This window comes from Humulus lupulus, chromosome 5 (assembly GCF_963169125.1).
Source record: "Humulus lupulus chromosome 5, drHumLupu1.1, whole genome shotgun sequence".
Classification (NCBI taxonomy): domain Eukaryota; kingdom Viridiplantae; phylum Streptophyta; class Magnoliopsida; order Rosales; family Cannabaceae; genus Humulus; species Humulus lupulus.
Window position 1 is genome coordinate 22,264,488 of NC_084797.1, and position 13,495 is coordinate 22,277,982.

Consider the following 13,495-nt stretch of genomic DNA (forward strand, 5'->3'; position numbering starts at 1 on the left):
TATATATATATATATTTCCTCACTCATCTTATAAGATGTGCCTCCAATAATAATTGGATAACCCTCTCTCTCTGATTTACCATCAGTCTGAGAGTAATAAATTGTACTGAGTTCCATTTATATACTCATCGCCTTTCTACTCCTTCCAGAACCTGGAAGTCACAATAACGTCTTCATCTGATAAGATAGACCTTGAGTTCACGAAGGCTCTCTATCCTTCTCACAAGGAGACTCAAACATAGATCAGCTGTACTATTCACCTGTCCTTACTGATACACTAAACTCACTTGGACTACCAGTCCACAATGATTTAATGCCAAATCACTTCAATCCATCAACCTGGGAATCCCATCGCGAAACCCATCGCGATGCTCGCATATTCCCACTATGAAATACCCAAAGGCTGTAATGGCCTTGCTGTTTCCTGATATTCTGTCTCAATCTACTAATAGGTAAGAACTTTACACATGCCTTAATATATGTCCCTTCATCTCAGGCCATCAATATAAAATTTCCATATTATGTTACCCTTTCACAATGCCTGAATAAAACGAATAAAAGAGTAACATGAGATTCATCCAGAATCTCCCAGGTAATCTTGATGTCCATCAGATCCCAAGTCTGATCTCTATATCACCATAAATTCATGTCTGTCGCTATACAACCTTTAGCTAATCCAGCTAAAGCTTTCCATTCAATCTTGCCCGTCTATGGCTTACTTAACCATCTTTCCTTTTTATCTTTCTTAAGATAATAATCTCAAACAATAAACTGGCCACTCAGCCCACCAGAAACTTTACCCAGTCCTGGTCTGATTCTTTAATCAACATGTTGCATAGGCAATCACTTTACCTCTGTCACTAGGATGTCATAACAATCCCCTAACTGATCCTGGTCTATGAAGACCCAGCACTTTCTTCCTAAGGCACCTGAAATATCTTTACTATCCATGGACACTCCTGTCCCCAAGGCACTCTTCACTCTTGGCAATTTTCCACATAGAAAACACCACTATACCATCGTCCAAGACGATCATAGATCCCATTCAAATCTATCCTTGAATGCGCTATACATCTTATTCACAAACACTTAGCATCAAACAATTCTCAAGATATGCTCAGCACTCGCAGTGCTCCAATCCGATACCAACACAACCCTTTACTTGATTTTCTCACTCTGATCTCTAACTGGTCTTAACCAGATCCAAGATCCACCTTAAAAGATTCCATCTTACTCAGCAACTAACTCTTTAATTCTTATAACCCCACTGAGCCACTCGAAACAGTGTTTACATCTGATTCCCTCTCTGACACTAAATCAAACACCATTCTAATCTTCTTTTAATAAAAAGAAGGCCTAACAGACCACTCGAGAACACATTCAAAACCCACAGACTAGGCCAGTCTGTCCCGATCTCACTAACACAATAAAGGTGGTATCCACCACACTGGTTAAGAGTTCCATGCACCTCCTTGCACAAACTCCAGCCCTCATATCCAATATTATAAACATATCAGATCCACGCACAATGCCGAATGTCACAAGACTTTCCGCTCGCAAGCTCAAGAATTACTACACTTTCTTTGCCATTCAAAACTATTCTTTAGTTACCCAACCAATCCAAACCCTGGATCAAACTAAAGCCTGTCATAACCAGCTTTATCAGAATTCCTGACGAGTCCTTGCCATAACTCAGCTTATCTCTTAGGTTGTCAATACCGTACTACTTTTCCCATCACAACATAACCATGCGATCAATATACACCATCCATATACCCTTATCCATATACATACCAACAAAAGAATAACATGGCGCCAAAGCCAAACAACATAATTCACAATTCAGAACTAAAAAACTGACCTGTCATCCCCGAGGAGCTAGTCTCGGTCTCAGATTCTGATTGCCCTGGAATAAACACTCGAGTTGGAATCGAGCTGTTTTTCCCCCTTAGCTCACGCTCTGCCTCTCGGCTTGGGCAATCCCTCTGGAAATGTCCAACCACGCCACAAGCAAAGCATGACCTCGCTCGGCATTCTCCCACATGACGCCTCCTACACCGTGCGCATATGGGACGAGTTTTCCAGCTTTCTTTCTTACTTATTCCAATAAGTGGAGGTACCACTAACTAGGCTCTATGCTCTCCAGCACTCTGCTGCCCAACTACTATTCTCTCAACAGCAAGAGCCTTCTCTACCACCTGAGCATAGGTAGAGACTTCATTCACTGGGGCAACTCTAATGCCCTGAGCTATTCCAGGATTCAACCCCTGAATAAATCTTTCTTTCCGAGCTATATCTGTGGGTACCATGTCTAAGGCAAACTTGGCCAACCCATCAAATTCAGTAACATACTCGGTCACTAATGTATTGCCCTGAACAAGATTCAGAAACTCATTCATCTTGACAGTCTTAGCTACGTCACAGTAATACTTCTCATTAAACAGCTGCCTAAACTCTTTCCAGTCCATCACAGCTGTGTCTCGTGTCTGAGATACTACCTCCCACCATGTCCGGGCATCATCCCGCAGTACACATGTAGCACAGATCACTCTATCATGACCTACCATTCCCATACTATCAAGAATGGAGCTGATCATGCCCATCCATTGCTCAGCTCTGAATGGATCTAGGCCTCCCTCAAAGATTGGAGGATAAAACTTCAGGAATCTTCCACAGAGAAATTCCCATCTATTCTCAACCCTAGGCTGAGCTGAAACTGATGCCACCCCTGGCATAGCAAAGGAAGAGGTACTCCTCAACAGATTCCGCTGTTGCTTCAAATACCTGATCTCTTCCTCCTGCCTCTGCAATCCTAATTGCAAATTTGTAAGCGTCTGCTGAACATTCAAAGATGCAGAGGAAGAACTGATACCCTGGCTGTAACTCCCAGCCCCTGTATAACTATCACCAGGCCTTATAATCTGCCTTGAATATAAACCTGCTGATTCAATCTGCAGTCAATAACTTGACCCATTAGTCACAATAACCATATCAAGGGCTTTTCCCACGGGATAAATCTTACCACACCACAATCACAAACCACTTGCAGTGCTGCAAACATGCCCATGGCATTCATACATACTCATAACCCCTGCTCTTCCAATACTCAACCATGCCTCAAACCCCAACATGCAAATAACACAATTATATATTCATAGAGCAGGCAATCATATGATCACAGTCATATAAATATTCACGGAGCATATAATCACATAGTCAAGAGCCAGGCTCTATCAGAATCTCATGCTCCCTAATACAATGTGCAGGTAAATCATTCACATTTATTCAAACAGCTACGCACATAGCTACAGAAATAGTTACCATTCCTTGAGTGAAGCTATCTTCAGTAATGAGTGTACATGCCCAGCTTGTCTTCAGGAACCATAAACCTTGGCTCGCTCTGATACCAAGTTGTAATGCCCCAAACCTCAGGGACCGTTACGGTGTGCCTTGTAAACAATGCTAAACTCGCTAATCGAGTCATTTGGCCAAAATCGTGATCTAAGTATGATTAGACGTTTAAGGATTAAACATTTAGGTTAAGATGTAACGTTTCACTAGAACGTTTAATATATACATTGGGATCCCAAAAATATAAATTTCAGAGTTTATTACAGAAAATATTTACTACAACAGGCCGTTCTAAGCGGCAAAACAGGGTTCAACCCTAGTTCCACTTTAAACCTCGGCCGTGGCGGTCGAGCAGCTGCATATGTACACGTCATCACCTAAGCTCTCCAACTCAAGGATGGTCCAGCTTCCTCTTGCCTTTACCTGCACCACATAGCACCCGTGAGTCGAAGCCCAGCAAGAAAACATAACACTTTTCATAAAAATTATCAAATGATTATCGTTATAATCAAACGGAGCATAAAGCTTCCAAACCAATGAGTAAACATCACATAATTCTAGCGGGAGAGTGGCTGTTAAGTAAGCCACCAGCCTCCAAGCTCTCTTTTCTAGCGGGAGAGTGCCTGTTAGGTAAGCCACTAGCCTCCAAGCTCTGTTTTCTAGCGAGAGAGTAGCTGATAGGTTAGCCACTAGCTTTCAAGCTCTGTTTTCATTCATCGACCCTCAGGGTCGGTCAGGCATTAATGCTCCTTGAGTCATTCAATGCTAGAAGTCGATTAGATCTAATCTCCGTTGGCTTGCGTGAACCACGCTAAGACCATTCTGACTAATCAGTCAGCGCTATGTGACTAGTGTCCAGTATCACCGCCGAACTTGACTAATCAGTCACAGCTTCACAGCTGGTACTAACACCTTTGCCAATTCTGGGTGACCAGTGTCCAGTATCACTGCCGAACTTGACTATTCAGTCACAGCTTCACAGCTGATACTAACACCTTTGACAATTCTGTCTGACGATTCAGTGCAACGTGACCAGTGCCCAGTATCACCGCCGAACCTGACTAGTGAGTCATGGCTTCACAGCTGATACTAGCACCTTTGCCAAATCTGACTAATTAGTCAGTGCCATGCACAAATAAGCAATGTTATCAGTATGTATCATATGTCAATTATCCAAGAATAGGGCATTTAGCATGCTTACTAAACAGTTGCTAGCATAATCATGATCATGCACAAACTCAGAGACTCAAGCTCTGGCCAATCTCATATTCATCATTCATGGCATGCCCTAATCACATGTTTCTCGTGCATCACATGCATCACACTTAATCACCCAGCATGCCTCATTAATAATCATATGCAAATGGGCAAGATCGCCAAGCATTCATTATGCTATCAATGTTTACATTTAAACATCCAACATGCATCAATCATAGCCATGCATGTCACATACGGGGTGCAGTTTTCTTACCTCGGGTTCAAGCGAGAACGATTAAAAGAACGACCCTTGAGAACGATCAACTTCTAGTCCATTAGCGGTCACCTAGTCATAACCAAATATAAAACCTCATCAAAATGAGTAATTAAATACTTCCAAACCCAACCCAAGCCTCCGGAATATCAAATCCCACTCAACTAGGTAGTAAGTTCGATCCTAGGCCCTTAGAGTTAAGTTCCCATCACAAAACCACCATTTAGTAATTTTTTTTCCTTAAGGGCCGCGGCCCTACATGGACCATGCCGCGGCGCGCCCCCCTGACAGAGCCTCAACCACCTTCTTCAAGCTAGGGCCGCGGCACCCAAGAACAGGGCCACGGCCCAACTTCGCACCAGCCATTTTTCTTCGTTTTTCCACTTCTAAAACCTTCCAAAAACCCATCTAAACATCTCCAAATCACCAAACCAAAGTTACCAAACTTCCCAATGGTCCTAAACCACCAAAACCTGAAGCTCAAACCAACCAAAAACTCAACAATTCACAAAGTCCAATTCTAAGCTTAAAAACTTAAGAAATTCAAAACTTAACTCAAAAACAGAGCACACCATTAAATTTATAACTAGAACTCACCTCAAACACAGCTTTGAATCCCCTTTGATAGTTGTTATAGGTTCCCTAGCTGCCACCTTTAATCCCCTAGCTCAACACCTCCATTTGAGCTCTCAAAATTCAAAGAAAGGTGAGGGAGGAAGTTTGTACGGGATGGAAGGGAAAAAGAGAGGATAGGCTCTGTTTTAGTATCAATCTACATCCCTTTATGTCATATATATCCTTAGGGTCAAAAGACCAAAATACCCCTAAGCCAAATAAACCCCTCTAAAAGCTTCCAAGGGTAAAACCGTCCTTTCCCGTTTATCTCGTTAATTATAATTAACGCTCTCTAATTTCCGTTATTCTCAATATCCTCAAATTCCAATAATTCATATCCCGTTACCCTAAAATCCCCGGTAACGCTCTAATCATTAAATTCACCCCGAGACTCACCCCGAGCCCCGAACTTAAACCCGTTATGACTAGACTGAACACTTACATCTCATGATCGTCTCATGTCGATAGCTCGAACCAATCCACCTTATAGTGTGGCTATATTAATTAATCACAATCATGCACCCAAAAAATACAATCACACCCACAGTGGCCAAATTACCAAAATACCCTCATAATTAGCATATGAGCCCATATGCATGCATTCACCATCATAAAATAATATAATTCACGTAAACATGCATATAATCATTACATATCATAATAAATCAATTATGGCCCTCCCGGCCTCCTAATCAAGGTCCTAAACCTTATTAGGAAATTTGGGGCATTACATACTATCTTAATTTGGTTGTTGCATTGTTTCTCTACTTCAACTTTAAATATCTTAAAGACATCTAACGCTTCGCTTTTGTTATGAGGTAAGTAGATATACATGTAGCGTGAGTAATCATCTATGAAGGAGATGAAGTATTTCTGACCATATGAGTCCATGTCTACTCGACATATATCAGTATGTATGATTTCTAATAGGTTGGAACTCTTATGGACACCACTTTTATTAGACTTGGAGGTATACTTTCCCTTAATGCAATCCACACAAGTATCAAAATCAGTAAAATCTAAGGTATTGAGTAACTCATCTTTCACTAACCTTCTAATTCTATCAATGGAGATATGTCCCAATCTTCGATGCCATAATGTAGAGGAATTCTCATTCATAACACCACATGCACGGTATTATAAGTGGTATTGTTTTGTAAATTAAGGCAGTAAAGACCATCAGACAAAATACCATTTCCAAAACATTCAGATTTATTATATAAATTAAAAGATTTGTCTAAAAATGTAAAGGAAAAACCAAAAGGTACAAGTCTTAAAGTTTCTAGAGAAACTTGGTACATAAAAGGTCTTTTCTAATTTTAAAATAAAACTGCTACTTAAAACTAAATGGCACGTTCCAATAGCCTCCACATGTGAGCCCATCTTATTTCCGGATAAGATGCTTTGCTCACTTCCCACTGGCTTCCTTAGGTTTTGTAAACCCTGCAAGGAATTTGAAATGTGAATTGTTGATCCAAAATCAATCCACCATGTGTTAATATTAACATTAACCATATTAGATTCATAACATACGAATGAAATTGGATTACCTTTATCGTCCATCCATTTCTTGAACCTGGAGCATTCTTTTTTCGCATGTCCCTTCTTTTTGCAGAAGAAACACTTGATGGAATCCTTCTTTATTTCGCCTTTGGGAGGCACTTTATTTTTCCCCTTGTCCTTCTTGGATGGTTTGCGTTTCTTCCCTTGGGTGGCCATGTGAGCACTTTCACCTTGTTCTTGCAGGAGTCTTGCTTCTTCTTTAGCACACATGGTTATCAGTTCATTGATACTTCATTTGTCCTTATGTGTGTTGTAGGAAATTTTGAAAGGCCTCTATTGAGGTGGAAGATTGTTAAGGATGTAGTGGACCAGGAAGGTTTCAGGAATGACTACATCGAGCTTCTTCAGTTGAGCAGAAATGTCCCTCATCTTTGAAATATGTTCTCTAACTCCTTTGACACCAATGAGTTTTGTGGATGAGAACTGGTGGATGAGGTTGTTGTAAAGTGGTTTGTCCGAAGTGTCGAATTGCTCATCGATCAGTTTGATCAAGTCTTTGACTTTTTCAAGTTGCTCTACTGATCCACGCATTCCCATAGGGATCTTGGACATAATGAACATGATGCCGAGGTGATTGGTTCGCTCCCATTTTTCATATAGTGCGATCTGAGCAGTAGTGCTAGTCGCAGTGATTGTAGCAGGTTCGTCCTTCCTTATTGCATAGTCCATGTCGGCGCAACCTAAATGAAGAAGAACTCATTCTTTCCAGATTTTGAAATTGTCACCCCTAAGCTCAGGAATTTCGGTAAGGATTTCAACGAAACTAGAGGAGGATGAAGAAGCTGCATGAATAGGATTACAAACTTAGATTTTTAAAGATTGAGGTGAAGTCATGTTTTACCAATGTATAACATGCTGAAGGATGAAATTTTATTAAAAAAAAATTGCCTGTGGGCTAAATTTTTAATTTAATAAAATTAGATGTATATGCTGATAGATTATTCAAACGAATTATTTGGGATAAATTAAGGTTTGATACTTCTATCTTTATTAAAATTTATGATAAAACTATTAAATTAATTATCATAATTCCTGTGGGTAAATTAAGAAAATTAATTTAGTATATTATCCTAATTAATTATATAAATATAATAAAATCCCTGTGGGGTAAAATTATTATATTTATATAATCAATCACAATTTATGTCCATTATGTGATCCTTTCAAATTAATATATAATTTTATATAATTAAAGATGTTGTGGCTACTCCCTAATTATTTAAAATTATATGGTTCACTAGACATTATGCTTTAGGCTCTAGGAAGACCTAAGAACAATTTCGTTATAACATAATAGGCAATCACAGAGAGTAGTGCCCCTAGTGTGGTCGTCCGAAGATCATTAAAAACCGTTCTAGATTGAACATTTGTCTCAGTTTCATGCGTTCTTATGTCAACCACAAAATTGTTTATGAATTATTCATAATTTTATTCATCCTAAATATTTTATGAATATTAATGTGATTATTTTATGAATATAAATGTGCAAAATATTATTCAACATATTTTAATGTTTGAATATAATCTAAATATATCTAGCACAATAATGGAATATACAACTTATTTAAAAACATAAAGTCATACATATAATTATACTAAAAATAAATTTTACATGAATTAGAACAAAATAATCATACATATTAGCATAATTATTCATATGTAGGAAAATAAATACAATACTTCCATATATACACTTGACAGAAAAATTCATGCTAAATAAGACAATAAAATCATTTATTGATTTGGTGAATTAATAAAATAATTGCACAAACTTAATTATAAAATAAAAATGTAATTACATTCTTAAAAAAGCATAATTATTTAATATTGCATAAATAAAAGAAAATAATCATACAATAAATACACCAAATCAAGTAATTGCACATTTTAATTAATTTCCAAATATATAATATACCAAAATTATATGTTTTAATTGAATTGACAAAAGAATTAAAAATGAAATTTATTGTCTAAATAAGCATTAAAATCAAGAAAATAATAAAATTCCAAAAATAAATTAAAAAGTGATTTTCATAATTTTTTATAAAAAATTTTCTTCAATTTTTTTTTTTGTCGTTTTTCCCTTATTAGTGTTGTGTGACCCGTCAAACGATGGGTCATTTTCTTTGCAGCAAGGGGAAACGACATGACATGTCGTTTCCCCATCTTCTTCTTCAATTATCCGGGTCGATATGACCCGGTTGCAAATAAACGGGTCCAAAGGACCCGGTTGTGAACCCGGTTGGAAAACGACATTTTTAATACACAAATAAAAAGAAATAAGAATCTTAATATATTTATAATGAAATTAAGATCAAAACCAAAAGAAAACCATACACCAAAATAAATAAAATGATCGGTCAAAACAAATGATATATTTATATATATATATAAGTGTATATGGTCATATTGTATAAGTTTTTATGCCCAAAATTGTTAGGAATGAATAAATCAACGTAAACCCAACAACAAAAGTAGTAAAACACAACCAAAATACATATATTTTTTTTATGTATACGACTATAATATACATACATATACACGACCAAAATCGAAAAAAAAAATATGTATACATGAATATGAATATAAAGGCATATATAAAGCAAATAAATATATATATGCAGATAAAATTACCAAGGCAGAGAAAACCCATTTCTCTGATACCAAATGTTAAATTAAATGAAATATAAGCATATGAACAATTCTATACACGTAGGTGGAATTTATATATAGATTAAACATATACGAATAAATGATCGAATATTGTATACCTTCAGCCATTGCAATTGATAATCTCGATCTAGCTTTAGATTTACAAAATAAAAGAAACAGAAATTAGAACGAGTACACAACCTTCTAAGCTCTCACCAACTCTTTTAGATGGAGTTAGTGATAGTCAGAATGAGCAGTGAGCTTGATGACTGATACTCTATATTTATAGAGTGAGACCTACTATTAGAGTCTCTGCCACAGATTGAGATATTATCTCAATCAGTTGGGATATGCAAAATCGGGTAACAAATAATATTGACTATTAATTAGAATATTTTGTCAATAAATAAAATATTGATTTTGATATATTAAATCAATTAGTTGTAACAAATTGATTTTATATACCGTATAAATAAATATTCTAACATTTTTTTCTAATATATATATATATAAATAAATGACAATTCTTCTATAGGGGCTTCACTTCAAGCCCTACCGATAGAGCTCTCAATGTTTCTCGACCCGTGAATAGTTTTCGGCGCGATTTTTTTTTATGACCGTGTATATTGTAGTTATTTAGAGCATCCTGCAAATTTTCAGAAAATTCCGAATAGTTTATAGTACCGAAAACTAAGTTCAAACATATTGTTTTCCACGCGCATAAAAAAAAATAGTCATGCGTGCAACATGTTTGAACCTAGTTTTTGGTACTGTAAACTATTCGAAATTTTCTAAAAATTTGCAAGATGCTCTAAATAGCTACAATATACACGGTCATAAAAAAAACATATCGAAAACTATTCACGGGTTATAAACACTGAAAGCCCTACCGATAGGGCTTAAAGTGAAACTTCTATAGGAGAATTTCCCTATATATATATAAAACACAACATGCACGTAACCAATGGGTAAAATAGTCCATTTTATTTTAAAATTAACAATAAAAATCATTTCGAACCTAGCATTTGAATTAGGATTTCATTGGTTGTAAGAATAAAGAATTAAAGCCAAACCAAACAATAAAATGGAACTTTATTCCATTCTCGTTACCAATGCAAACCAAACATGACCTTATTTCTAAGGGAAAAAAATCTGTAGGTGTTGGTTTAGTTTGGTTCACAAATCAAAATAAAACAAGGCCTTACTTTTTTACGATAGAGAAACGATGATGTTTCATTGGGCCCAAAATGCATTTTGCTTATCCAAAACCTAAACTCATCGTCCCTCCTCTTCGAGTTCGAGTTCTCGAAGCTCAGAGTTGGCACCTATGGCTTCACTCGGTCATATTTGCTCCCCAGCTACGGCATGTTTTCCCGTAGAACGACAACTCCCTTTCACACCTCTTTCATTCCCCAACAACATTCAATTCTACCATACCCATTTCTCTGTTTCTTGCTTGCCTTGTACATTTTTTCTCACCCATACTGCCAACTCTCTTAAACTTCCAGTTACGACCAAAAGAGTTGTCAATAACAATTTCGCTCGCCATTTCTCTTCCACTGCCCAAGAGCAAGCTCTTGAGTCTACTCCGGTGAGTGGTTCCGGTAAAAGCGAAGAACTTGAGTCGGACACTGAGGAAGTTTATAAAGACAGATTGCGTGTCGATAACGTGCCTTGGGATTACACTCCTGAAGATATTCTTGCTCTTTTCAAGAAGTACGGGACTGTTGTAGACGTTGAGGTGAGATTTTTCCTTTTTTTTTTTCAATAGTCTTGTTATCTTTTTCCTTTTTTTTTTTTCAAATTATTTTATGTATTGAGTATGAATTGTTATGCTTTATTTGAAGAGTTTTGGTTAATTTTTGTGTTTCTGATCTGGGTTTGTGCTGGTTTGTCTAGATTTCTAGGCATAACAAGACCAAAAACAGTGGCCGGGCACTTGTTACAATGGCTTCAGCAGAGGAAGCTCTTGCGGCTCTCAATAATCTGCAATCGTATGTAAGCATATTTCTGGTTTAGTCTAAACAACTATCAGGAAATTTCCATAAGTGTATAAAATTTTAGCTAGGTTTTTTTATTTGGTCATATTACAATACATAGCACATCTTTGACAGTTGACAAAAGTAACCACTTAATATTATTTATCATGTTCTTCTTACTAATGTAAGTTTTTGCTTTTTTGATTTAATATAATTATAGGAAGAACAAAATAACTAACAAAATTAATGCGTGCATTGCATACTTTTCTATGTGTTTTTCACAAAATGTAATGAAAAATGGTTCCTAGTACTGCAATTCAATGTGTGAAAGTGAAAGCAATAGTTCTATTTTACATCTTTGTATCACTTTCCTTCATTTTATCAGCAAGTTAATGTAGGACTTGTAAACTTTGCTTTCTCTTTTATGTGTCGTGCTCTCTGCTAAAAGAAATACAAATGATATAGGAAGTGGAGGGTGGATTTTTAAAACTTGATTATTGCAGACGAAGTAAGTATAAAGTTGGCACTTCTAAGCAACCTACGCTAGAAGTGACATACGATTTGTTTGTTGCGAATTTGTCATTTGAAGCCACAGATAAAGATCTCAGAGAGTTCTTTACCTCTGAGGGTCATAGTGTAGTTTCTACAGAAGTTGTATTCAATGAAAATCCAAGAAGGTCCTTAGGATATGGATTTGTGTCGTTCAAATCCAAGAATGAAGCTGACGAAGCTCTAAGTTCTGTTGAAGGAAAGGTAATTTGGCTTTGTTCACGTTTTTTATTTAAATTTCTGATTTGGGAACATAAGCATGGACTTATTACATTGCAGCTTTATTCTGCATCCAAAATTCATTAGACCTTTTAAAATGGAGATTCCCTGATAAGTTTTTTTTTCTTTTTCTCCTAGGAGTTTATGGGAAGACCGATTCGAGGGAAACGCAGGAAACCATTTGTCAGAGTCAGAGAACCAGCCACAGAGAGTGCAGAGTCTGAAAATACTTGCCGGAGTTGAATTCTGGTGTAGACGAAGCAGAAATAGCTGATAAGTATACATGTGCGATTTTGGTATATAGTGACATCAGGTAATCTCTTGTTGGTGTTAGCTTATATATATCTTTTGTTAATTCTGAAACCTTACCTCACTTACTAAATTGATCTTAAGAGAAAGATTTGTAATCTTTTTTCCCATAGAGAAATGCCATTCAATTGCTATCAGCTATAGAGACCTCTTTCCAATATGAAATCAGGAAATAAAGCTTGAGTGAACATTCCATACTCCATTCCAAATTCCAACGAGGTCAATGATTTTTCCCATAGAAATTTTTGTGAAAAGAAAAGTAATCTTCAAATGAAGGAAAGAAAGATGAAGTCAACTTGGCTGGTGGCTTTATTTGATACATTTAATTTTTTGGCACCATTATTCTCCTTTTATGGCATGTAAGAACTTGATAATCATTTAATTAACAAAACAAAAATATCAGCAATGGCAAAAAGATGGTAAAAGTTTATTAGTTTGATGTTGAGGTGCCACCCACGAAAATTAGTAATGTGGTAGTGTTTCTTAAGATTTTTTGGACTACTTTTTTGATTTCCTTTATGGAATATTAGTATTAGTGTTTGGTCTATATGAGTTTCTGGGATCACCAAATGCACGTCGTTCAAGGTGGCAGAAGAGGTTAAAAATCTTGCAAAGTGGTGTCGGGCCATAACTCCTATGTTGTGAGCCAAGTATTTTTAAGGTTGTGATTGTTAAGAAAATGTATTAAGAGGAAAGAATAATGCCAATCTCATTACTGAAATAGATTACACTAACCAATAGATATACAAGGAGTAAATAAGTTACTGTAACTAATTAGTAACAAACA

At 36.6% G+C, this 13,495-nt stretch overlaps 1 protein-coding gene across 3 annotated transcripts; it reads left to right on the forward strand.

Moving 5' to 3' along the window:
- Positions 1-10,862: 10,862 nt before the first annotated feature.
- Positions 10,863-13,147, forward strand: LOC133834615 (33 kDa ribonucleoprotein, chloroplastic-like). Of its 3 annotated transcripts, XR_009893402.1 has the most exons (5): positions 10,866-11,393; positions 11,552-11,650; positions 12,097-12,384; positions 12,538-12,712; positions 12,822-13,147. XR_009893402.1 is itself a non-coding variant. In XM_062264283.1 (4 exons), the coding sequence occupies exons 1-4, from the start codon at positions 10,980-10,982 to the stop codon at positions 12,640-12,642; spliced, it is 864 nt and encodes a 287-aa protein (XP_062120267.1). In that variant the 5' UTR covers positions 10,863-10,979; the 3' UTR covers positions 12,643-13,147. The 3 variants fall into 3 exon arrangements, 2 of the variants coding, with proteins under 2 accessions (XP_062120267.1, XP_062120266.1); XM_062264283.1 differs by having other exon boundaries at positions 10,863-11,393; positions 11,552-11,646; positions 12,135-12,384; positions 12,538-13,147; XM_062264282.1 differs by having other exon boundaries at positions 12,538-13,147.
- The last annotated feature ends 348 nt before the right edge of the window (positions 13,148-13,495 follow it).

Coding starts and splice junctions, on each gene's coding strand:
- LOC133834615 (XM_062264282.1), top strand. CDS start 10,980: ATGGCTTCACTCGGTCATATTTGCTCCCCAGCTACGGCATGTTTTCCC. Junction 11,651..12,096: donor TCAATAATCTGCAATCGTAT/GTAAGCATATTT, acceptor CAAATGATATAG/GAAGTGGAGGGTGGATTTTT. Junction 12,385..12,537: donor TAAGTTCTGTTGAAGGAAAG/GTAATTTGGCTT, acceptor TTTTTCTCCTAG/GAGTTTATGGGAAGACCGAT.